Source organism: Andrena cerasifolii, unplaced genomic scaffold (assembly GCF_050908995.1).
Source record: "Andrena cerasifolii isolate SP2316 unplaced genomic scaffold, iyAndCera1_principal scaffold0134, whole genome shotgun sequence".
Taxonomy (NCBI): domain Eukaryota; kingdom Metazoa; phylum Arthropoda; class Insecta; order Hymenoptera; family Andrenidae; genus Andrena; species Andrena cerasifolii.
Genome location: NW_027485027.1, coordinates 26,901 through 53,961, shown reverse-complemented (window position 1 = coordinate 53,961; position 27,061 = coordinate 26,901). Strand labels below are relative to the sequence as shown.

The window sequence follows — 27,061 nt, the reverse complement described above, 5'->3', positions numbered from 1 at the left end:
CGTTTCACTCGTTTCACTCGTTTCACTCGTTTCACTCGTTTGACACGTTTCACTCGTTTCACTCGTTTCACTCGTTTCACTCGTTTCACTCGTTTTACTCGTATTACTCGTTTTACTCGTATTACTCGTATTACTCGTTTTACTCGTTTTACTCGTTTTACTCGTTTTTCTCGTTTTTCTCGTTTTACTCGTTTTACTCGTTTTACTCGTTTTACTCGTTTTACTCGTTTTACTCGTTTTACTAGTTTTACTAGTTTTACTCGTTTTACTCGTTTTACTAGTTTTACTAGTTTTACTCGTTTTACTCGTTTTACTCGTTTTACTCGTTTTAGTCGTTTTACTCGTATTACTCGTTTTACTCGTTTTACTCGTTTTACTCGTTTTACTCGTTTTACTCGTTTTACTCGTTTTACTCGTTTTACTCGTTTTACTCGTTTTACTCGTGTTACTCGTTTTACTCGTTTTACTCGTTTTACTCGTTTTCCTCGTTTTGCTCGTTTTACTAGTTTTGCTCGTTTTGCTCGTTTTACTAGTTTTACTCGTTTTACTCGTTTTACTCGTTTTACTCGTTTTACTCGTGTTACTCGTTTTACTAGTTTTGCTCGTTTTGCTCGTTTTACTAGTTTTGCTCGTTTTACTCGTTTTACTCGTTTTACTCGTTTTACTCGTGTTACTCGTTTTACTCGTTTTACTCGTTTTCCTCGTTTTACTAGTTTTACTAGTTTTGCTCGTTTTGCTCGTTTTACTAGTTTTACTCGTTTTACTCGTTTTACTCGTTTTACTCGTTTTACTCGTTTTACTCGTTTTACTCGTTTTACTCGTTTTACTCGTTTTACTCGTTTTACTCGTTTTACTCGTTTTACACGTTTTACTCGTTTTACTCGTTTTACTCGTTTTACTCGTTTTACTCGTTTTACTCGTTTTACTCGTTTTACTCGTTTTACTCGTTTTACTCGTTTTACTCGTTTTACTCGTTTTACTCGTTTTACTCGTTTTACTCGTTTTACTCGTTTTACTCGTTTTACTCGTTTTACTCGTTTTACTCGTTTTACTCGTTTTACTCGTTTTACTCGTTTTACTAGTTTTGCTCGTTTTACTAGTTTTGCTAGTTTTACTCGTTTTACTCGTTTTACTCGTTTTACTCGTTTTACTCGTTTTACTCGTTTTACTCGTTTTACTCGTTTTACTCGTTTTACTCGTTTTACTCGTTTTACTCGTTTTACTCGTTTTACTCGTGTTGTGCCCAGGCAACGCCCAAGCACACGTGTCACGCGACATATTATACTTCATATTAACCATTATACTACTCCAGAACGTTCGAGACGTTCCTAAGCAAAATCAGTTGCGAGGCAAAGCGCGAAACTACAAAATCAGCGAAATTGCGAGCGTTGCAACGTGACCATGCACGGCAACGCGAAGCGACGGCACCACGCCCAATAGCGCAATAAAAACCGATTTGCCGCCGCAAATCGAGAGACCCTAGAGCCGACTCTCGACCAGTTAACACGGTTAATTCCTACTTGTACACTCCGGTCTAGTTTAAGTGTTTTTGAATAAAGACTTAGTCTTTGGGTTTAATCACACTTGGTGTAGTTCATCCGGTGGATTCTCATCCTTTAATTACTCCCGAACCCACGATTACGCCAGATCCCGTACCAGCCTTGCGAGCCATCACGCAGGGCACAACAAAATTGGTGGCAGCGGTGGGATCTGCATCGTAAAGATTTTACCGAGCCTTGACGCAACCGATTGATCGACGTCGACTGAGGTTGAACTACCTCCGACAAGATTATTGGATCATCGCAATCTCGTAGGCCAAAACAGGCCATCGTCGCTACCGAGGTAGCACAGAGGACCGAGGAACGGCCTTTGAGAAGACGTTCGACGCAGCCCGAACGACGACGAGCCTGGTGTCGAGTAAAATCAGCCTGAGAGTGAACGGGTGAAACTACCGTCTATCAAACACCAAATCCATCTACGAGGACGTCACTGATCTGAGGATCAGGACGCACGAGAGGACTTGGAGACCGAGGAACCTGTAGGAGCCGCACCTGAAGGACGGACGGAGAGCCGTTCACGGGAAGCAGCCGTCGGAGCACGCAGCGAACAGCTGTACGAATCGACCTTGCTGGGTCCAGTTTCAGCTTATCACCGCCGTTGGTTCACAGACGAGAGGACGCCTGACCGAGCCGACGACATGTGGTTGCGAGCAGCCTTGTGAGTAACAGAATAGCGCAAACGTACATATTGTAAACCAGAGTCCAATATAAAAATAGAAACGGTACATGCATGTCTATAGAAGAAGAACGCGCAAATCGATTCAAACTCCCGGGTCAAAGAAGTTTGTCGAGATCATTCGAATCATTTTTCAATAAAAAGCTAACTTTCGAACGCGAAGAATTAGACCTTCTACCTTCTATAGACCATCCAAGATCGTCTCGCCGAACACTTCGACCGCCGCCGTTGCGACTAAGCGTTAGAAAAGACGACGATTCAAGTGCCGAATCGTCTCCGGAAAACTTTGTAACACCGAATAGAGAATACCCGATCGTGCTAGCGGATTTTAGTTTGTTGGACATAGAAGGAACAGAAGAAAGCGAAATGTCGCTAAACGCGGGAAGTAGCCTCCCGGTACCAAACGTAAAATTATTATCTACCGCGCTGTCGTTAGTCGACAAATTCGTAGGAAAATCGTCAGACGAACTTGCAGAATTTTTGAAGTCTTATACAAGCGCCTCGGAGTTTGTCCCCGCGAATGAATTGCCACGATTCTTGAAAACAGTGATAGGTACAAAAATTAAAGGCAAAGCAGCCAAGGTATTAGAGTACAAAGATATAGATACTTTCGATAAATTAAAGGACATCTTAACTTCACTATTCGTAGACAAAAGATCAATAGGAGCAGTTGGAGCAGAGTTTCATGCCTGCCACCAACGAGAAGGCGAAAGCGTAAAATTATTCGCGTGTAGAGTAGAAGAATTAGCTGGGGAATTATCGGAACTATCGGTAAAACCAGGGAACAGCGACGAAGTAAATAACGCGTTAACAGAATCAGTGCAAGAACGCGCCCTCGATGTTTTCACCCTCGGGTTGAATTTAAAACTGAGAACGATCATAAGGTCTCGAAATTACGCAACGCTAAATGCAGCTATCGCCGCAGCTATAGAGGAGGAACAAGCGATGGGTCTAAACACCTCGCGAAATTTTAGGAAGCTCGATGATCAACCCAAAAGAAGAGAAGGATCTAACGTACCGCGCTGCGAACGCTGCAATAAATTAGGGCATTTGGCGAGGAATTGCTATACGCGATTAAGCATGCCGCGAATAAACTATCAGCCGCAACAGACGCACATAAAAAGGGAAGTACAGCGCGTCACAGTAGTCTGCCACTATTGCAAGAAACCAGGACACCAAATCAGGGAATGCAGGGCCAGAGAAAGGGCAAACGAACGAGAAAATAGACCGCGCTATACAAACACGAGTTACAGGCGCGACGACTCTAGACAGAATTTTAGCAGAACTCCGGGCCGAGAATCACATAGCGGGAATCGAGATTACCCAATCACGGGCCACGGGACAACCGACGATAGACAGACTAACACAGGGCCTAGAGTGGATTCGTATCGAGCGAATCTAGTAATGACTTCCAAAATAGAAAACACCGTCGAAATCAGAGCATCAGAACTAGTAAAAGGAAAAGCGAGCCTGCTAGTCGACACCGGTGCCGATATTACACTAATAAAGATAGGGAAGGTGCTGGGCGACGTCCACGCCCAAGACGAAATAGTGTCCTTGCGAGGAATAGCCCCAATGGAAATCAAAACGCTGTGCCTAATACAATTAAACGTAGAGGTCGGAAACAAACTCATAACGCATCCCTGTCGGTTAGTGAGAGATGACTTCCCATTAGAAGCAGACGGAATTCTGGGACAAGATTTCATGACTAAGCACGACGTATGCATTCGGGCAAATCAAGGAATAGAATTGTACGGAACACGGTTCCCCTACTCTGGAGGAGGCAACGTAACATTAAAACCGCGATCAGAAACAATTCTCTTAGCCAAAACGACGGAAAAAGGAGAAGGAATAGTAGAGGGACAGCCGATGAAGCCAGGAATACTCATAGGGAACTCATTAACGATAGGCAATGACGGAAAATGCATAATAAGCATAATGAACACCACAGCAGACGAAGTTCTTATCAGTACGCCGACCGTGACATTAGAATCACTGACGAGCGAAAACGTTGACCCGACGGACGCGACCTGCGACAAAGATCGCGACACGCCGACACATATGGTACACGCTGTACACGGGAGAAATAGAATGCAAATCTTGCGCGAAAGCCTCAGGACCGAACACTTAAATAGCGAAGAAAAAACCAGCTTACTCGAGCTCTGCGAAAAATACAATGAAATATTCGGATTAGAAGGAGACAAACTAGGATACTCCAAAAAAGCGGAACACTCAATTACTCTAACCCAAGGTACTAAACCTATATACGTGAAGCCGTATAGACTACCTCAAGCGCATACGGAAGAAGTAGATAAACAAGTTCAGGAAATGGTAAAAGAAGGAATAATTAGACCAAGCGCCAGCCAATGGAACGCTCCCTTGCTAGTAGTCCCGAAAAAACCAGATGCTACAGGTAAACGCAGGCTAAGAGTGGTAGTAGATTTCAGAAAGGTAAACGACGCGACGATAGGCGATTCGTATCCCTTGCCGAATATAACAGATATTTTAGATCAATTAGGCGGAGCAAAATATTTCTCAACCTTAGATTTAGCTTCAGGGTTCCATCAAATAGCTATGAAGGAGGAAGATCGTGAAAAAACCGCATTCTCGACGCCATACGGACATTTCGAGTATAATAGAATGCCATTTGGGCTTAAAAACGCTCCCGCGACATTTCAAAGGTTAATGAACACCGTACTGTCAGGCTTACAGGGAATAAAATGTTTCGTGTATTTAGACGACATAGTCGTCTACGGACGCTCATTGAAGGAGCACCAAGAACGATTAGAACTCGTATTCGAACGCATACAAGTAAGTGGCCTAAAACTTCAACCCAACAAGTGCGAATTCCTACGCAAAGAAACAATATACCTAGGACACATAATAACCGAAAACGGCATCAAGCCAGACCCATCTAAACTAGAAGCTGTCCGAAGCTTCCCGGTACCTAAAGGAATAAAAGACGTGCAATCCTTTTTAGGCCTAGCTGGATATTATAGGAGATTCATAGCGGAGTTTTCACAGATTGCAAAACCTTTGACACAACTGTTAAAGAAAGACCAAGCATTCAGATGGACTGCACAGGAGCAGGAAGCTCTCGAGATTCTAAAAGAAAAATTAACGACAGCACCAGTATTGCAATATCCAGATTTCTCAAAACCGTTTGTTCTAACAACAGACGCTTCCGGAAAAGCGATAGGAGCAGTATTATCGCAAGGAAAAATAGGACAAGATTTGCCAATAGCGTACGCGAGTAGAGTATTGAATAAGGCGGAAGAGAATTATAGCACCATCGAAAAGGAATTGTTAGCCATCGTATGGGCAACGCAACACTTCAGACCATACGTATACGGCACTAAATTCAAAATCGTGACGGACCATAAGCCACTCACTTGGCTTTTCAACGTAAAGGACCCCGGTTCTAGATTAATGAGATGGAAGTTGAAATTAGCAGAATACGACTATAGCATCGATTATATGGCCGGAAAAACGAATAGGAACGCGGACGCCCTTAGCAGAATGTTCGCGATAACGCGCGGAGTGAAACAAAAGATCGACAACGAAACAATAGCCGGCGCCAGCGAAGACGACAGTTAACAAGAGAAGCCCCGATCGAATGGAGAAACGGACAACGCAACATACACGGAGGACGAAAAACTTCGAGTGCTACGCGAATTCCACGACACACCTCTGGGTGGACACTTAGGGGTAAAACGGACCCTAGAACGCATAAAATTAAATCATTCGTGGCCAGGAATGCGACAAGACGTAGAAAAGTACATCTCTAGATGTGAAAAATGCCAAAGAAATAAGCTATCGAGAATAACCAAAGCCCCCATGGTTATTACAGACACTCCCACGGAACCATTCGAGAAATGCGCACTAGACATCGTAGGACCTTTACCCGAGACCGGCAGACGAAACAAATACATATTAACCTTTCAAGATCTTTTAACCAAATTCAGTAAGGCCATACCCCTCGAGAACCAAGAAGCGGATACCGTAGCTAGAGAATTCGTTACTAAAATAATTTGCGAATACGGCATTCCGCAGCGAGTACTAACAGATCAAGGAACTAATTTTCTAAGCCAAGTCTTTAAAAACGTATGTAGGTTACTAAAAATCGACAAAATCCAAACTACAGCCTACCACCCCCAATCGAACGGAGCGCTAGAAAGAAGCCACCGCACGCTGGCAGAATATTTAAAGAACTATATCGCAGAAGACCAGACTGACTGGGATGAATGGCTACCGTACGCGATGTTCACATACAATACTACCCCTCACACGTCTACTAGCTACACGCCCTACGAACTCGTTTTCGGAAGACAAGCTTCCTTACCAACCTCATTAAACCAAGCACCGCAACTAACATACACCTACGACAAATACGCTGAAGAATTACGCGAAAGACTACGGTCCACGAATAGCATCGCGCGCGAAACTATAGGGATCAATAAGGACAAGTCAAAAAGGCAATATGATAAAAGGACAGCTAACAAATTTTTCAAAATTGGGGAGCAAGTACTCCTACACGACGAGACAGTGAGACGCGGACGATCGAAAAAACTAACACCCGCGTGGATAGGACCCTACTCAATTCAAAACACGCACGACAATAATAACTACACTATAGGAAAGGGACGAAAAACGCGCCGCGTACACGCAAACCGGTTAAAACACTTCATAGAATAGGACAGGAACAAGGAAACGGTCGCAGTAGTGAAGGAAAGTAACGGTACGCAGACAAACTATTGGAAAAAAAAAGGAGGAGAAAAAATTTATTCAATTTAGGATATATGAGTCCAAATTAATATGTGTGTGTGTCACCCCCCAAGCGCGCCTATAATAGAAACCACGGACCTGGCCGCGTGAAGGGTTCCGGAAAACGATCGCCATGACGTTCTGGAACAATAACCAGACGCGGAATAACCAAAATAGAAAATTGCACTAGAAACAAAAAACACCTAACCGACAAAAACATTTGATACTCACCGTAAAGTGCCCGTATCCCCCACGCGTCCTCCGCGTCCAACCATTCAGCGTTTTCGGCGGCGAATTGACGCCGCGCCGAGCGGTACTCCCGCACCGCCCGCCTGTACCCAATACTCATAAACCCGGACGGCGCCGGATATTCCAAACACTAAAAATTTAAGAAAAGAGGAAACCAATTATAAAAACCCTACGCACTTCCACCAAAACACAAAACACCCAACAACTTGCACTAAACGTACCAGTAAAAACAGCGCGAGCTCGCGAGGAAGGCTTAAGAAACACAACATGATGTCGCAACTGATCACAACGGAATGAGAAGCGACGAGACAATCGAGTCTCTTGCAAGGAAGAACTGCCTTACGTTAACAAAATTTTATCTCGCGCACGCGAAACACACGCAAGACAAGAGACTTCGCGACGAACAGAAAGATGCGTCGACTACACCTCGACATTATATTTTACAGGATTACCGTCCTACAATTGACGACACTACTCATAGGAGGAACAACCCCCGACACAGACTTCGCTATAAAAGAATTTCAAGATCACCCGGGCATTTACTTCGAAAACTTAGGCGATCTACAGATTTACCGGGATAGTTGGAAACTAATACTACACTTAGACATATCGTACATTTACCGACGCGAATCAAATCTCCAGGCAGCACTATATGACATACTTGCTCAGTGTAAAACACCTTCTACTAATAACTTACAAAAATTCTGTAAAACGTTTGGCACGAAAATTCAAAGCAAAGTAGACCGCGTAACCAAATTCCTTACTTACGTCCAACAAACCATAAGCTCCGCACCAAAACAGCGTCGCGGGCTAATAGACGGATTAGGTTACATAGGCAAATCACTCTTCGGACTAATGGATTCAGAAGACAGAAAGATAATCAACGACCAAATAGACTTCCTAAAAAGACAAGACAGTAGATTAAAGAATACAATCAAAGGGCAAATGCAAATTGTAAGAGCTAACGCCGAACTTCTAAATGAAACTGTACACAACGTACAAGAAAATGAAAAAACCCTTTTAAACGCAACTTGGCAAATTCAATACTTACTACAACAGACGACTGACATTACTAGATTTCGAGAGACAATAGACGAAAACCTCATACTAATAAATAGCGTCGCGGAAACACTCCTGCGTGACACACAAGACTTGTTAGAATTCATAATGGATATAAAGAAAGGAGTCCTTAACCCACAATTAATGCCACCGGCACAAATCATAACATACCTCACTTCAGCACTCGCTCACATCCCGCAAGGATTAGACTTCCCGATCGGAATAAAACTAGAAAATATGCACGTCCTATACGACATCCTTACACTTTCCGCATTTTCGGATACGAAATCAATTACCGTAGTACTAGATATCCCATTGTTGAGCGCAAAGAAATTCAAATTAAGCAAGGTTCACCCGGTACCCACAAAGGTAAACGATTCGTTCTACGCGTATATAGAACCCCTCGACTCATACGTGGTACTCGACACCTCGGTGCAAGATTACATACAACTAAGCAAACAAGACCTAACAGAATGTAAAACTATAAACGAGCTATATCTCTGCACCTCAAACCATCCAATGTTCAAAGCGATACCATACGGACCCTGCGAAGTACAGTTGTACACAAAATTGACGCAAAAACCGAACAATTGTAAAATACGAATCATGACACTGAAACACACGATCCTGATAGAATTACAACAACCGGGCACATGGATTTATATCGCACCGAAACAAATACAACTAGCAGTAACCTGCGGCGATAAAAACACAAACATGTATAGTATTAAGGACTCTGGTATAATAACGATAAGAAATAAATGTACTATCACTACCGCCGAATTTACGATAGAAACCGGAAAACAATACGGAATAGAAAAAACATGGAACTACTTACCTGGTTACAATTTGACACTAGACGAAATTACGTTTCCACAGACCACTGTAAATTCGTACCGACATACCAATTTTGAACTTAAAAGAATAATCAAACACCCGGAAGAATTAAATAAAGTTAGTAAAAAATTAGAAGACTTACAAAACGATTTAGAAAAACCCGAGATTATACCAACCGAGTATCACTATAGCTTCTTTACACTATCCTCTGTGACGGGATTTATCACAACTACACTATGTATGTTCGCACTTTACAAATGCATTGTACGCTGCAAAGCAAAAACACCACGACACTGTACCACAGACAACACGAGTCGCGACAAAACAACACAAAAACCCGAAGCGATAATCAAAATAGTTAGTAAGGAGGAAACGTCTTCCACTAATTCTCTTTAAAATATACCATTATAAGCTAGTTAAGAAAAACCACATGTAAGTCGATGATAACCAATCCAACCATTACGAGTTTTGGGATTTCCCTAAGATAGTTTATCATCGGCAGAAAAAGCTATGGCTTTTCCTCCCCAAGGGGGGAGGGATGTTGTGCCCAGGCAACGCCCAAGCACACGTGTCACGCGACATATTATACTTCATATTAACCATTATACTACTCCAGAACGTTCGAGACGTTCCTAAGCAAAATCAGTTGCGAGGCAAAGCGCGAAACTACAAAATCAGCGAAATTGCGAGCGTTGCAACGTGACCATGCACGGCAACGCGAAGCGACGGCACCACGCCCAATAGCGCAATAAAAACCGATTTGCCGCCGCAAATCGAGAGACTCTAGAGCCGACTCTCGACCAGTTAACACGGTTAATTCCTACTTGTACACTCCGGTCTAGTTTAAGTGTTTTTGAATAAAGACTTAGTCTTTGGGTTTAATCACACTTGGTGTAGTTCATCCGGTGGATTCTCATCCTTTAATTACTCCCGAACCCACGATTACGCCAGATCCCGTACCAGCCTTGCGAGCCATCACGCAGGGCACAACACTCGTTTTACTCGTTTTACTCGTTTTACTAGTTTTGCTCGTTTTACTAGTTTTACTCGTTTTACTCGTTTTACTCGTTTTACTCGTTTTACTCGTTTTACTCGTTTTACTCGTTTTACTCGTTTTACTCGTTTTACTCGTTTTACTCGTTTTACTCGTTTCACTCGTTTCACTCGTTTCACTCGTTTCACTCGTTTTACTCGTTTGACTCGTTTTACTCGTTTTACTCGTTTTACTCGTTTTCCTCGTTTTACTAGTTTTGCTCGTTTTACTCGTTTTGCTCGTTTTACTAGTTTTACTCGTTTTACTCGTTTTACTCGTTTTACTCGTTTTACTCGTTTTACTCGTTTTACTCGTTTTACTCGTTTTACTCGTTTTACTCGTTTTACTCGTTTTACTCGTTTTACTCGTTTTACTCGTTTTACTCGTTTTACTCGTTTTACTCGTTTTACTCGTTTTACTCGTTTTACTCGTTTTACTAGTTTTACTCGTTTTACTCGTTTCACTCGTTTCACTCGTTTCACTCGTTTCACTCGTTTCACTCGTTTTACTCGTTTCACTCGTTTGACTCGTTTCACTCGTTTGACTCGTTTGACTCGTTTGACTCGTTTGACTCGTTTCACTCGTTTGACTCGTTTTACTCGTTTTACTCGTTTTACTCGTTTCACTCGTTTTACTCGTTTCACTCGTTCCACTCGTTTTACTCGTTTCACTCGTTTCACTCGTTTTACTCGTTTCACTCGTTTTACTCGTTTCACTCGTTTTACTCGTTTTACTCGTTTTACTCGTTTTACTCGTTATACTCGTTTTACTCGTTTTACTCGTTTTACTCGTTTTACTCGTTTTACTCGTTTTACTCGTTTTACTCGTTTTACTCGTGTTACTCGTTTTACTCGTTTTACTCGTTTTACTCGTTTTACTCGTTTTACTAGTTTTACTAGTTTTACTAGTTTTACTCGTTTTACTCGTTTTACTCGTTTTACTCGTTTTACTCGTTTTACTCGTTTTACTCGTTTTACTCGTTTTACTCGTTTTACTCGTTTTACTCGTTTTACTCGTTTTACACGTTTTACTCGTTTTACTAGTTTTGCTCGTTTTGCTCGTTTTACTCGTTTTGCTAGTTTTGCTCGTTTTACACGTTTTACTCGTTTTACTCGTTTTACTCGTTTTACTCGTTTTACTCGTTTTACTCGTTTTACTCGTTTCACTCGTTTCACTCGTTTTACTCGTTTCACTCGTTTCACTCGTTTCACTCGTTTCACTCGTTTCACTCGTTTCACTCGTTTCACTCGTTTCACTCGTTTCACTCGTTTCACTCGTTTTACTCGTTTTACTCGTTTTACTCGTTTTACTCGTTTTACTCGTTTTACTCGTTTACTCGTTTTACTCGTTTTACTCGTTTTACTCGTTTCACTCGTTTCACTCGTTCCACTCGTTCCACTCGTTCCACTCGTTCCACTCGTTTCACTCGTTCCACTCGTTCCACTCGTTTCACTCGTTCCACTCGTTTCACTCGTTTTACTCGTTTTACTCGTTTTACTCGTTTTACTCGTTTTACTCGTTTTACTCGTGTTACTCGTTTTACTCGTTTTACTCGTTTTACTCGTTTTACTAGTTTTACTAGTTTGACTAGTTTGACTAGTTTGACTAGTTTTACTAGTTTTACTCGTTTTACTCGTTTTACTCGTTTTACTCGTTTTACTCGTTTTACTCGTTTTACTCGTTTTACTCGTTTTACTCGTTTTACTCGTTTTACTCGTTTTACTCGTTTTACTCGTTTTACTCGTTTTACTCGTTTTACTCGTTTTACTCGTTTTACTCGTTTTACTCGTTTTACTAGTTTTACTAGTTTTACTCGTTTTACTCGTTTTACTCGTTTTACTCGTTTTACTCGTTTTACTCGTTTTACTCGTTTTACTCGTTTTCCTCGTTTTACTCGTTTTACTCGTTTTACTCGTTTTACTCGTTTTACTCGTTTTGCTCGTTTTGCTCGTTTTGCTCGTTTTGCTCGTTTTACTCGTTTTACTCGTTTTACTCGTTTTACTCGTTTTACTCGTTTTCCTCGTTTTCCTCGTTTTCCTCGTTTTCCTCGTTTTCCTCGTTTTCCTCGTTTTACTCGTTTCACTCGTTTCACTCGTTTCACTCGTTTCACTCGTTTCACTCGTTTCACTCGTTTTACTCGTTTTACTCGTTTTACTCGTTTTACTCGTTTTCCTCGTTTTCCTCGTTTTCCTCGTTTTCCTCGTTTTCCTCGTTTTCCTCGTTTTACTCGTTTCACTCGTTTCACTCGTTTCACTCGTTTCACTCGTTTCACTCGTTTCACTCGTTTCACTCGTTTTACTCGTTTTACTCGTTTTACTCGTTTTACTCGTTTTACTCGTTTTACTCGTTTTACTCGTGTTACTCGTGTTACTCGTGTTACTCGTGTTACTCGTTTTACTCGTTTCACTCGTTTTACTCGTTTTACTCGTTTTACTCGTGTTACTCGTTTTACTCGTTTTACTCGTTTTACTCGTTTTACTCGTTTTACTCGTTTTACTCGTTTTACTCGTTTTACTCGTTTTACTCGTATTACTCGTTTTACTCGTTTTACTCGTTTTACTCGTTTTACTCGTTTTACTCGTTTTACTCGTTTTGCTCGTTTTGCTCGTTTTGCTCGTTTTGCTCGTTTTGCTCGTTTTGCTCGTTTTGCTCGTTTTGCTCGTTTTGCTCGTTTTGCTCGTTTTGCTCGTTTTGCTCGTTTTACTCGTTTTACTCGTTTTACTCGTTTTACTAGTTGTACTAGTTTTACTAGTTTTACTCGTTTTACTCGTTTTACTCGTTTTACTCGTTTTCCTCGTTTTACTCGTTTTACTCGTTTTACTCGTTGTACTCGTTTTACTCGTGTTACTCGTGTTACTCGTGTTACTCGTGTTACTCGTTTTACTCGTTTCACTCGTTTCACTCGTTTCACTCGTTTTACTCGTTTCACTCGTTTTACTCGTTTCACTCGTTTTACTCGTTTCACTCGTTTCACTCGTTTTGCTCGTTTTGCTCGTTTTGCTCGTTTTGCTCGTTTTGCTCGTTTTGCTCGTTTTGCTCGTTTTGCTCGTTTTGCTCGTTTTGCTCGTTTTGCTCGTTTTGCTCGTTTTGCTCGTTTTACTCGTTTTACTCGTTTTACTCGTTTTACTCGTTTTACTCGTGTTACTCGTTTTACTAGTTTTGCTCGTTTTGCTCGTTTTACTAGTTTTGCTCGTTTTACTCGTTTTACTCGTTTTACTCGTTTTACTCGTTTTACTCGTGTTACTCGTTTTACTCGTTTTCCTCGTTTTACTAGTTTTACTAGTTTTGCTCGTTTTGCTCGTTTTACTAGTTTTACTCGTTTTACTCGTTTTACTCGTTTTACTCGTTTTACTCGTTTTACTCGTTTTACTCGTTTTACTCGTTTTACTCGTTTTACTAGTTTTACTCGTTTTAGTCGTTTTAGTCGTTTTACTCGTTTTACTCGTATTACTCGTATTACTCGTTTTACTCGTTTTACTCGTTTTACTCGTTTTACTCGTTTTACTCGTTTTACTCGTTTTACTCGTTTTACTCGTTTTACTCGTTTTACTCGTTTTACTCGTTTTACTCGTTTTACTCGTTTTACTCGTTTTACTCGTGTTACTCGTTTTACTCGTGTTACTCGTTTTACTCGTTTTACTAGTTTTACTAGTTTTACTCGTTTCACTCGTTTCACTCGTGTTACTCGTTTTACTCGTTTGACTCGTTTTACTCGTTTTACTCGTTTTACTCGTTTTCCTCGTTTTACTAGTTTTGCTCGTTTTACTCGTTTTGCTCGTTTTACTAGTTTTACTCGTTTTACTCGTTTTACTCGTTTTACTCGTTTTACTCGTTTTACTCGTTTTACTCGTTTTACTCGTTTTACTCGTTTTACTCGTTTTACTCGTTTTACTCGTTTTACTCGTTTTACTCGTTTTACTCGTTTTACTCGTTTTACTCGTTTTACTCGTTTTACTCGTTTTACTCGTTTTACTAGTTTTACTCGTTTTACTCGTTTTACTCGTTTCACTCGTTTCACTCGTTTTACTCGTTTCACTCGTTTCACTCGTTTGACTCGTTTCACTCGTTTGACTCGTTTGACTCGTTTCACTCGTTTGACTCGTTTGACTCGTTTTACTCGTTTTACTCGTTTTACTCGTTTTACTCGTTTCACTCGTTTTACTCGTTTCACTCGTTTCACTCGTTCCACTCGTTTCACTCGTTCCACTCGTTTCACTCGTTCCACTCGTTTCACTCGTTCCACTCGTTTTACTCGTTTCACTCGTTTTACTCGTTTCACTCGTTTTACTCGTTTCACTCGTTTTACTCGTTTTACTCGTTTTACTCGTTTTACTCGTTATACTCGTTTTACTCGTTTCACTCGTTTCACTCGTTTCACTCGTTTCACTCGTTTCACTCGTTTCACTCGTTTCACTCGTTTCACTCGTTTCACTCGTTTTACTCGTTTTACTCGTTTTACTCGTTTTACTCGTTTTACTCGTTTTACTCGTTTTACTCGTTTTACTCGTGTTACTCGTTTTACTCGTTTTTCTCGTTTTTCTCGTTTTACTCGTTTTACTCGTTCTACTAGTTTTACTAGTTTTACTAGTTTTACTCGTTTTGCTCGTTTTACTAGTTTTACTCGTTTTACTCGTTTTACTCGTTTTACTCGTTTTAGTCGTTTTACTCGTATTACTCGTTTTACTCGTTTTACTCGTTTTACTCGTTTTACTCGTTTTACTCGTTTTACTCGTTTTACTCGTTTTACTCGTTTTAGTCGTTTTACTCGTATTACTCGTTTTACTCGTTTTACTCGTTTTACTCGTTTTACTCGTTTTACTCGTTTTACTCGTTTTACTCGTTTTACTCGTTTTACTCGTTTTACTCGTGTTACTCGTTTTACTCGTTTTACTCGTTTTACTCGTTTTACTAGTTTTGCTCGTTTTGCTCGTTTTACTAGTTTTACTCGTTTTACTCGTTTTACTCGTTTTACTCGTTTTACTCGTGTTACTCGTTTTACTAGTTTTGCTCGTTTTGCTCGTTTTACTAGTTTTGCTCGTTTTACTCGTTTTACTCGTTTTACTCGTTTTACTCGTGTTACTCGTTTTACTCGTTTTACTCGTTTTCCTCGTTTTACTAGTTTTACTAGTTTTGCTCGTTTTGCTCGTTTTACTAGTTTTACTCGTTTTACTCGTTTTACTCGTTTTACTCGTTTTACTCGTTTTACTCGTTTTACTCGTTTTACTCGTTTTACTCGTTTTACTCGTTTTACTCGTTTTACTCGTTTTACTCGTTTTACTCGTTTTACTCGTTTTACTCGTTTTACACGTTTTACTCGTTTTACTCGTTTTACTCGTTTTACTCGTTTTACTCGTTTTACTCGTTTTACTCGTTTTACTCGTTTTACTCGTTTTACTCGTTTTACTCGTTTTACTCGTTTTACTCGTTTTACTCGTTTTACTCGTTTTACTCGTTTTACTCGTTTTACTCGTTTTACTCGTTTTACTCGTTTTACTCGTTTTACTCGTTTTACTCGTTTTACTCGTTTTACTCGTTTTACTCGTTTTACTCGTTTTACTCGTTTTACTCGTTTTACTAGTTTTGCTCGTTTTACTAGTTTTGCTAGTTTTACTCGTTTTACTCGTTTTACTCGTTTTACTCGTTTTACTCGTTTTACTCGTTTTACTCGTTTTACTCGTTTTACTCGTTTTACTCGTGTTGTGCCCAGGCAACGCCCAAGCACACGTGTCACGCGACATATTATACTTCATATTAACCATTATACTACTCCAGAACGTTCGAGACGTTCCTAAGCAAAATCAGTTGCGAGGCAAAGCGCGAAACTACAAAATCAGCGAAATTGCGAGCGTTGCAACGTGACCATGCACGGCAACGCGAAGCGACGGCACCACGCCCAATAGCGCAATAAAAACCGATTTGCCGCCGCAAATCGAGAGACCCTAGAGCCGACTCTCGACCAGTTAACACGGTTAATTCCTACTTGTACACTCCGGTCTAGTTTAAGTGTTTTTGAATAAAGACTTAGTCTTTGGGTTTAATCACACTTGGTGTAGTTCATCCGGTGGATTCTCATCCTTTAATTACTCCCGAACCCACGATTACGCCAGATCCCGTACCAGCCTTGCGAGCCATCACGCAGGGCACAACAAAATTGGTGGCAGCGGTGGGATCTGCATCGTAAAGATTTTACCGAGCCTTGACGCAACCGATTGATCGACGTCGACTGAGGTTGAACTACCTCCGACAAGATTATTGGATCATCGCAATCTCGTAGACCAAAACAGGCCATCGTCGCTACCGAGGTAGCACAGAGGACCGAGGAACGGCCTTTGAGAAGACGTTCGACGCAGCCCGAACGACGACGAGCCTGGTGTCGAGTAAAATCAGCCTGAGAGTGAACGGGTGAAACTACCGTCTATCAAACACCAAATCCATCTACGAGGACGTCACTGATCTGAGGATCAGGACGCACGAGAGGACTTGGAGACCGAGGAACCTGTAGGAGCCGCACCTGAAGGACGGACGGAGAGCCGTTCACGGGAAGCAGCCGTCGGAGCACGCAGCGAACAGCTGTACGAATCGACCTTGCTGGGTCCAGTTTCAGCTTATCACCGCCGTTGGTTCACAGACGAGAGGACGCCTGACCGAGCCGACGACATGTGGTTGCGAGCAGCCTTGTGAGTAACAGAATAGCGCAAACGTACATATTGTAAACCAGAGTCCAATATAAAAATAGAAACGGTACATGCATGTCTATAGAAGAAGAACGCGCAAATCGATTCAAACTCCCGGGTCAAAGAAGTTTGTCGAGATCATTCGAATCATTTTTCAATAAAAAGCTAACTTTCGAACGCGAAGAATTAGACCTTCTACCTTCTATAGACCATCCAAGATCGTCTCGCCGAACACTTCGACCGCCGCCGTTGCGACTAAGCGTTAGAAAAGACGACGATTCAAGTGCCGAATCGTCTCCGGAAAACTTTGTAACACCGAATAGAGAATACCCGATCGTGCTAGCGGATTTTAGTTTGTTGGACATAGAAGGAACAGAAGAAAGCGAAATGTCGCTAAACGCGGGAAGTAGCCTCCCGGTACCAAACGTAAAATTATTATCTACCGCGCTGTCGTTAGTCGACAAATTCGTAGGAAAATCGTCAGACGAACTTGCAGAATTTTTGAAGTCTTATACAAGCGCCTCGGAGTTTGTCCCCGCGAATGAATTGCCACGATTCTTGAAAACAGTGATAGGTACAAAAATTAAAGGCAAAGCAGCCAAGGTATTAGAGTACAAAGATATAGATACTTTCGATAAATTAAAGGACATCTTAACTTCACTATTCGTAGACAAAAGATCAATAGGAGCAGTTGGAGCAGAGTTTCATGCCTGCCACCAACGAGAAGGCGAAAGCGTAAAATTATTCGCGTGTAGAGTAGAAGAATTAGCTGGGGAATTATCGGAACTATCGGTAAAACCAGGGAACAGCGACGAAGTAAATAACGCGTTAACAGAATCAGTGCAAGAACGCGCCCTCGATGTTTTCACCCTCGGGTTGAATTTAAAACTGAGAACGATCATAAGGTCTCGAAATTACGCAACGCTAAATGCAGCTATCGCCGCAGCTATAGAGGAGGAACAAGCGATGGGTCTAAACACCTCGCGAAATTTTAGGAAGCTCGATGATCAACCCAAAAGAAGAGAAGGATCTAACGTACCGCGCTGCGAACGCTGCAATAAATTAGGGCATTTGGCGAGGAATTGCTATACGCGATTAAGCATGCCGCGAATAAACTATCAGCCGCAACAGACGCACATAAAAAGGGAAGTACAGCGCGTCACAGTAGTCTGCCACTATTGCAAGAAACCAGGACACCAAATCAGGGAATGCAGGGCCAGAGAAAGGGCAAACGAACGAGAAAATAGACCGCGCTATACAAACACGAGTTACAGGCGCGACGACTCTAGACAGAATTTTAGCAGAACTCCGGGCCGAGAATCACATAGCGGGAATCGAGATTACCCAAACACGGGCCACGGGACAACCGACGATAGACAGACTAACACAGGGCCTAGAGTGGATTCGTATCGAGCGAATCTAGTAATGACTTCCAAAATAGAAAACACCGTCGAAATCAGAGCATCAGAACTAGTAAAAGGAAAAGCGAGCCTGCTAGTCGACACCGGTGCCGATATTACACTAATAAAGATAGGGAAGGTGCTGGGCGACGTCCACGCCCAAGACGAAATAGTGTCCTTGCGAGGAATAGCCCCAATGGAAATCAAAACGCTGTGCCTAATACAATTAAACGTAGAGGTCGGAAACAAACTCATAACGCATCCCTGTCGGTTAGTGAGAGATGACTTCCCATTAGAAGCAGACGGAATTCTGGGACAAGATTTCATGACTAAGCACGACGTATGCATTCGGGCAAATCAAGGAATAGAATTGTACGGAACACGGTTCCCCTACTCTGGAGGAGGCAACGTAACATTAAAACCGCGATCAGAAACAATTCTCTTAGCCAAAACGACGGAAAAAGGAGAAGGAATAGTAGAGGGACAGCCGATCAAGCCAGGAATACTCATAGGGAACTCATTAACGATAGGCAATGACGGAAAATGCATAATAAGCATAATGAACACCACAGCAGACGAAGTTCTTATCAGTACGCCGACCGTGACATTAGAATCACTGACGAGCGAAAACGTTGACCCGACGGACGCGACCTGCGACAAAGATCGCGACACGCCGACACATATGGTACACGCTGTACACGGGAGAAATAGAATGCAAATCTTGCGCGAAAGCCTCAGGACCGAACACTTAAATAGCGAAGAAAAAACCAGCTTACTCGAGCTCTGCGAAAAATACAATGAAATATTCGGATTAGAAGGAGACAAACTAGGATACTCCAAAAAAGCGGAACACTCAATTACTCTAACCCAAGGTACTAAACCTATATACGTGAAGCCGTATAGACTACCTCAAGCGCATACGGAAGAAGTAGATAAACAAGTTCAGGAAATGGTAAAAGAAGGAATAATTAGACCAAGCGCCAGCCAATGGAACGCTCCCTTGCTAGTAGTCCCGAAAAAACCAGATGCTACAGGTAAACGCAGGCTAAGAGTGGTAGTAGATTTCAGAAAGGTAAACGACGCGACGATAGGCGATTCGTATCCCTTGCCGAATATAACAGATATTTTAGATCAATTAGGCGGAGCAAAATATTTCTCAACCTTAGATTTAGCTTCAGGGTTCCATCAAATAGCTATGAAGGAGGAAGATCGTGAAAAAACCGCATTCTCGACGCCATACGGACATTTCGAGTATAATAGAATGCCATTTGGGCTTAAAAACGCTCCCGCGACATTTCAAAGGTTAATGAACACCGTACTGTCAGGCTTACAGGGAATAAAATGTTTCGTGTATTTAGACGACATAGTCGTCTACGGACGCTCATTGAAGGAGCACCAAGAACGATTAGAACTCGTATTCGAACGCATACAAGAAAGTGGCCTAAAACTTCAACCCAACAAGTGCGAATTCCTACGCAAAGAAACAATATACCTAGGACACATAATAACCGAAAACGGCATCAAGCCAGACCCATCTAAACTAGAAGCTGTCCGAAGCTTCCCGGTACCTAAAGGAATAAAAGACGTGCAATCCTTTTTAGGCCTAGCTGGATATTATAGGAGATTCATAGCGGAGTTTTCACAGATTGCAAAACCTTTGACACAACTGTTAAAGAAAGACCAAGCATTCAGATGGACTGCACAGGAGCAGGAAGCTCTCGAGATTCTAAAAGAAAAATTAACGACAGCACCAGTATTGCAATATCCAGATTTCTCAAAACCGTTTGTTCTAACAACAGACGCTTCCGGAAAAGCGATAGGAGCAGTATTATCGCAAGGAAAAATAGGACAAGATTTGCCAATAGCGTACGCGAGTAGAGTATTGAATAAGGCGGAAGAGAATTATAGCACCATCGAAAAGGAATTGTTAGCCATCGTATGGGCAACGCAACACTTCAGACCATACGTATACGGCACTAAATTCAAAATCGTGACGGACCATAAGCCACTCACTTGGCTTTTCAACGTAAAGGACCCCGGTTCTAGATTAATGAGATGGAAGTTGAAATTAGCAGAATACGACTATAGCATCGATTATAAGGCCGGAAAAACGAATAGGAACGCGGACGCCCTTAGCAGAATGTTCGCGATAACGCGCGGAGTGAAACAAAAGATCGACAACGAAACAATAGCCGGCGCCAGCGAAGACGACAGTGAACAAGAGAAGCCCCGATCGAATGGAGAAACGGACAACGCAACATACACGGAGGACGAAAAACTTCGAGTGCTACGCGAATTCCACGACACACCTCTGGGTGGACACTTAGGGGTAAAACGGACCCTAGAACGCATAAAATTAAATCATTCGTGGCCAGGAATGCGACAAGACGTAGAAAAGTACATCTCTAGATGTGAAAAATGCCAAAGAAATAAGCTATCGAGAATAACCAAAACCCCCATGGTTATTACAGACACTCCCACGGAACCATTCGAGAAATGCGCACTAGACATCGTAGGACCTTTACCCGAGACCGGCAGACGAAACAAATACATATTAACCTTTCAAGATCTTTTAACCAAATTCAGTAAGGCCATACCCCTCGAGAACCAAGAAGCGGATACCGTAGCTAGAGAATTCGTTACTAAAATAATTTGCGAATACGGCATTCCGCAGCGAGTACTAACAGATCAAGGAACTAATTTTCTAAGCCAAGTCTTTAAAAACGTATGTAGGTTACTAAAAATCGACAAAATCCAAACTACAGCCTACCACCCCCAATCGAACGGAGCGCTAGAAAGAAGCCACCGCACGCTGGCAGAATATTTAAAGAACTATATCGCAGAAGACCAGACTGACTGGGATGAATGGCTACCGTACGCGATGTTCACATACAATACTACCCCTCACACGTCTACTAGCTACACGCCCTACGAACTCGTTTTCGGAAGACAAGCTTCCTTACCAACCTCATTAAACCAAGCACCGCAACTAACATACACCTACGACAAATACGCTGAAGAATTACGCGAAAGACTACGGTCCACGAATAGCATCGCGCGCGAAACTATAGGGATCAATAAGGACAAGTCAAAAAGGCAATATGATAAAAGGACAGCTAACAAATTTTTCAAAATTGGGGAGCAAGTACTCCTACACGACGAGACAGTGAGACGCGGACGATCGAAAAAACTAACACCCGCGTGGATAGGACCCTACTCAATTCAAAACACGCACGACAATAATAACTACACTATAGGAAAGGGACGAAAAACGCGCCGCGTACACGCAAACCGGTTAAAACACTTCATAGAATAGGACAGGAACAAGGAAACGGTCGCAGTAGTGAAGGAAAGTAACGGTACGCAGACAAACTATTGAAAAAAAAAAAGGGGGAGGAGAAAAAATTTATTCAATTTAGGATATATGAGTCCAAATTAATATGTGTGTGTGTCACCCCCCAAGCGCGCCTATAATAGAAACCACGGACCTGGCCGCGTGAAGGGTTCCGGAAAACGATCGCCATGACGTTCTGGAACAATAACCAGACGCGGAATAACCAAAATAGAAAATTGCACTAGAAACAAAAAACACCTAACCGACAAAAACATTTGATACTCACCGTAAAGTGCCCGTATCCCCCACGCGTCCTCCGCGTCCAACCATTCAGCGTTTTCGGCGGCGATTTGACGCCGCGCCGAGCGGTACTCCCGCACCGCCCGCCTGTACCCAATACTCATAAACCCGGACGGCGCCGGATATTCCAAACACTAAAAATTTAAGAAAAGAGGAAACCAATTATAAAAACCCTACGCACTTCCACCAAAACACAAAACACCCAACAACTTGCACTAAACGTACCAGTAAAAACAGCGCGAGCTCGCGAGGAAGGCTTAAGAAACACAACATGATGTCGCAACTGATCACAACGGAATGAGAAGCGACGAGACAATCGAGTCTCTTGCAAGGAAGAACTGCCTTACGTTAACAAAATTTTATCTCGCGCACGCGAAACACACGCAAGACAAGAGACTTCGCGACGAACAGAAAGATGCGTCGACTACACCTCGACATTATATTTTACAGGATTACCGTCCTACAATTGGCGACACTACTCATAGGAGGAACAACCCCCGACACAGACTTCGCTATAAAAGAATTTCAAGATCACCCGGGCATTTACTTCGAAAACTTAGGCGATCTACAGATTTACCGGGATAGTTGGAAACTAATACTACACTTAGACATATCGTACATTTACCGACGCGAATCAAATCTCCAGGCAGCACTATATGACATACTTGCTCAGTGTAAAACACCTTCTACTAATAACTTACAAAAATTCTGTAAAACGTTTGGCACGAAAATTCAAAGCAAAGTAGACCGCGTAACCAAATTCCTTACTTACGTCCAACAAACCATAAGCTCCGCACCAAAACAGCGTCGCGGGCTAATAGACGGATTAGGTTACATAGGCAAATCACTCTTCGGACTAATGGATTCCGAAGACAGAAAGATAATCAACGACCAAATAGACTTCCTAAAAAGACAAGACAGTAGATTAAAGAATACAATCAAAGGGCAAATGCAAATTGTAAGAGCTAACGCCGAACTTCTAAATGAAACTATACACAACGTACAAGAAAATGAAAAAACCCTTTTAAACGCAACTTGGCAAATTCAATACTTACTACAACAGACGACTGACATTACTAGATTTCGAGAGACAATAGACGAAAACCTCATACTAATAAATAGCGTCGCGGAAACACTCCTGCGTGACACACAAGACTTGTTAGAATTCATAATGGATATAAAGAAAGGAGTCCTTAACCCACAATTAATGCCACCGGCACAAATCATAACATACCTCACTTCAGCACTCGCTCACATCCCGCAAGGATTAGACTTCCCGATCGGAATAAAACTAGAAAATATGCACGTCCTATACGACATCCTTACACTTTCCGCATTTTCGGATACGAAATCAATTACCGTAGTACTAGATATCCCATTGTTGAGCGCAAAGAAATTCAAATTAAGCAAGGTACACCCGGTACCCACAAAGGTAAACGATTCGTTCTACGCGTATATAGAACCCCTCGACTCATACGTGGTACTCGACACCTCGGTGCAAGATTACATACAACTAAGCAAACAAGACCTAACAGAATGTAAAACTATAAACGAGCTATATCTCTGCACCTCAAACCATCCAATGTTCAAAGCGATACCATACGGACCCTGCGAAGTACAGTTGTACACAAAATTGACGCAAAAACCGAACAATTGTAAAATACGAATCATGACACTGAAACACACGATCCTGATAGAATTACAACAACCGGGCACATGGATTTATATCGCACCGAAACAAATACAACTAGCAGTAACCTGCGGCGATAAAAACACAAACATGTATAGTATTAAGGACTCTGGTATAATAACGATAAGAAATAAATGTACTATCACTACCGCCGAATTTACGATAGAAACCGGAAAACAATACGGAATAGAAAAAACATGGAACTACTTACCTGGTTACAATTTGACACTAGACGAAATTACGTTTCCACAGACCACTGTAAATTCGTACCGACATACCAATTTTGAACTTAAAAGAATAATCAAACACCCGGAAGAATTAAATAAAGTTAGTAAAAAATTAGAAGACTTACAAAACGATTTAGAAAAACCCGAGATTATACCAACCGAGTATCACTATAGCTTCTTTACACTATCCTCTGTGACGGGATTTATCACAACTACACTATGTATGTTCGCACTTTACAAATGCATTGTACGCTGCAAAGCAAAAACACCACGACACTGTACCACAGACAACACGAGTCGCGACAAAACAACACAAAAACCCGAAGCGATAATCAAAATAGTTAGTAAGGAGGAAACGTCTTCCACTAATTCTCTTTAAAATATACCATTATAAGCTAGTTAAGAAAAACCACATGTAAGTCGATGATAACCAATCCAACCATTACGAGTTTTGGGATTTCCCTAAGATAGTTTATCATCGGCAGAAAAAGCTATGGCTTTTCCTCCCCAAGGGGGGAGGGATGTTCCACTTCATGTTCTCCTGATATATTGGCAAAATCTGGCGAACATTTTCAGAATGCACAAAATTGGGCTTTGTAACAGGAGAACATGCCGTCCAAAGGGATGGCACAAAGTAACGTCTCCGGAGAGCAAATCAAAGAGCGAGATGTGGCGCAGATGTTTCGAGACAGTGACTGATTAACGAAGAGACGCAGAATTTTCGAACGCCTCTTGAAAGGCCTGCGCCTCTTAATTGCAACTTTAAGGCGATGCCTTTGAAGCTGAAATTTAGTATACCTCTTTTGACTTCATGTTCTCCTGATATATTGGCCAAAATCTGGCGAACATTTTCAGAATGCACAAAATGGGGCTTTGTAACAGGAGAACATGCCGTCGAAAGAGATGGAACAAAGTAATGTCTCCGGAGAGCAAATCAAAGAGCGAGAAGTGGCGCAGGTGTTTCGAGACAGTGACTGATTAACGAAGAGACGCAGAATTTTCGAACGCCTCTTGAAAGACCTGCGCCTCTTATTTGCAACTTTAAGGCGATGCCTTTGAAGCTGAAATTTAGTATACCTCTTTCCACTTCATGTTCTCCTGATATATTGGCCAAAATCTGGCGAAAATTTTCAGAATCCACAGAATTGGGCTTTGTAACAGGAGAACATGCCGTCGAAAGAGATGGCACAAAGTAATGTCTCCGGAGAGCAAATCAAAGAGCGCGATGTGGCGCAGATGTTTCGAGACAGTGACTGTTTAACGAAGACACGCAGAATTTTCGAACGCCTCTTGAAAGGCCTGCGCCTCTGATTTGCAACTTTAAGGCGATGCCTTTGAAGCTGAAATTTAGTATACCTCTTTCCACTTCATGTTCTCCTGATATATTGGCCAAAATCTGGCGAAAATTTTCAGAATCCACAGAATTGGGCTTTGTAACAGGAGAACATGCCGTCGAAAGAGATGGCACAAAGTAACGTCTCCGGAGAGCAAATCAAAGAGCGCGATGTGGCGCAGATGTTTCGAGACAGTGACTGATTAACGAAGAGACGCAGAATTTTCGAACGCCTCTTGAAAGGCCTGCGCCTCTTATTTGCAACTTTAAGGCGATGCCTTTGAAGCTGAAATTTAGTATACCTCTTTCCACTTCATGTTCTCCTGATATATTGGCCAAAATCTGGCGAAAATTTTCAGAATCCACAGAATTGGGCTTTGTAACAGGAGAACATGCCGTCGAAAGAGATGGCACAAAGTAACGTCTCCGGAGAGCAAATCAAAGAGCGCGATGTGGCGCAGATGTTTCGAGACAGTGACTGATTAACGAAGAGACGCAGAATTTTCGAACGCCTCTTGAAAGGCCTGCGCCTCTTATTTGCAACTTTAAGGCGATGCCTTTGAAGCTGAAATTTAGTATACCTCTTTCCACTTCATTTTCTCCTGATTTATTGGACAGAATCTGGCGAAAATTTCGAGAATACACAAAATTGGGCTTTGTAACAGGAGAACATGCCGTCGAAAGAGATGGAACAAAGTAATGTCTCCGGAGAGCAAATCAAAGAGCGAGAAGTGGCGCAGGTGTTTCGAGACAGTGACAGTTTCACGAAGAGACGCAGAATTTTCGAAAGCCTCTTGAAAGGCCTGCGCCTCTTATTTGCAACTTTAAGGCGATGCTTTGAAGCTGAAATTTAGTATACCTCTTTCCAATTCATTTTCTCCTGGTTTATTGGCCAAAATCTGGCGAAAATTTCGAGAATACACAAAATTGGGCTTTGTAACAGGAGAACATGCCGTCGAAAGAGATGGCACAAAGTAACGTCTCCGGAGGGCAAACCAATGAGCGAGAAGTGGCGCAGATGTTTCAAGACAGTGACTGTTTAACGAAGAGTCGCACAATTTTCGAACGCCTCTTGAAAGGCCTGCGCCTCTGATTAGATACTTTTAAGCGATGCCTTTGAAGCTGAAATTTAGTATACGTCTTTCCACTTCATGTTCTCCTGATATATTGGCCAAAATCTGGCGAACATTTTCAGAATGCACAAAATTGGGCTTTGTAACAGGAGAACATGCCGTCCAAAGGGATGGCACAAAGTAACGTCTCCGGAGAGCAAATCAAAGAGCGAGATGTGGCGCAGATGTTTCGAGACAGTGACTGATTAACGAAGAGACGCAGAATTTTCGAACGCCTCTTGAAAGGCCTGCGCCTCTTAATTGCAACTTTAAGGCGATGCCTTTGAAGCTGAAATTTAGTATACCTCTTTTGACTTCATGTTCTCCTGATATATTGGCCAAAATCTGGCGAACATTTTCAGAATGCACAAAATGGGGCTTTGTAACAGGAGAACATGCCGTCGAAAGAGATGGCACAAAGTAATGTCTCCGGAGAGCAAATCAAAGAGCGCGATGTGGCGCAGATGTTTCGAGACAGTGACTGTTTAACGAAGACACGCAGAATTTTCGAACGCCTCTTGAAAGGCCTGCGCCTCTGATTTGCAACTTTAAGGCGATGCCTTTGAAGCTGAAATTTAGTATACCTCTTTCCACTTCATGTTCTCCTGATATATTGGCCAAAATCTGGCGAAAATTTTCAGAATCCACAGAATTGGGCTTTGTAACAGGAGAACATGCCGTCGAAAGAGATGGCACAAAGTAACGTCTCCGGAGAGCAAATCAAAGAGCGAGATGTGGCGCAGATGTTTCGAGACAGTGACTGATTAACGAAGAGACGCAGAATTTTCGAACGCCTCTTGAAAGGCCTGCGCCT

At 42.1% G+C, this 27,061-nt stretch overlaps 1 protein-coding gene across 1 annotated transcript; it reads left to right on the top strand.

Moving 5' to 3' along the window:
* Positions 1–1,574: 1,574 nt before the first annotated feature.
* On the top strand, positions 1,575–10,031 carry LOC143378083 (uncharacterized). The gene is made up of 2 exons (XM_076829922.1): positions 1,575–2,217; positions 7,695–10,031. The coding sequence occupies exons 1-2, from the start codon at positions 2,198–2,200 to the stop codon at positions 9,538–9,540; spliced, it is 1,866 nt and encodes a 621-aa protein (XP_076686037.1). The 5' UTR covers positions 1,575–2,197; the 3' UTR covers positions 9,541–10,031.
* The last annotated feature ends 17,030 nt before the right edge of the window (positions 10,032–27,061 follow it).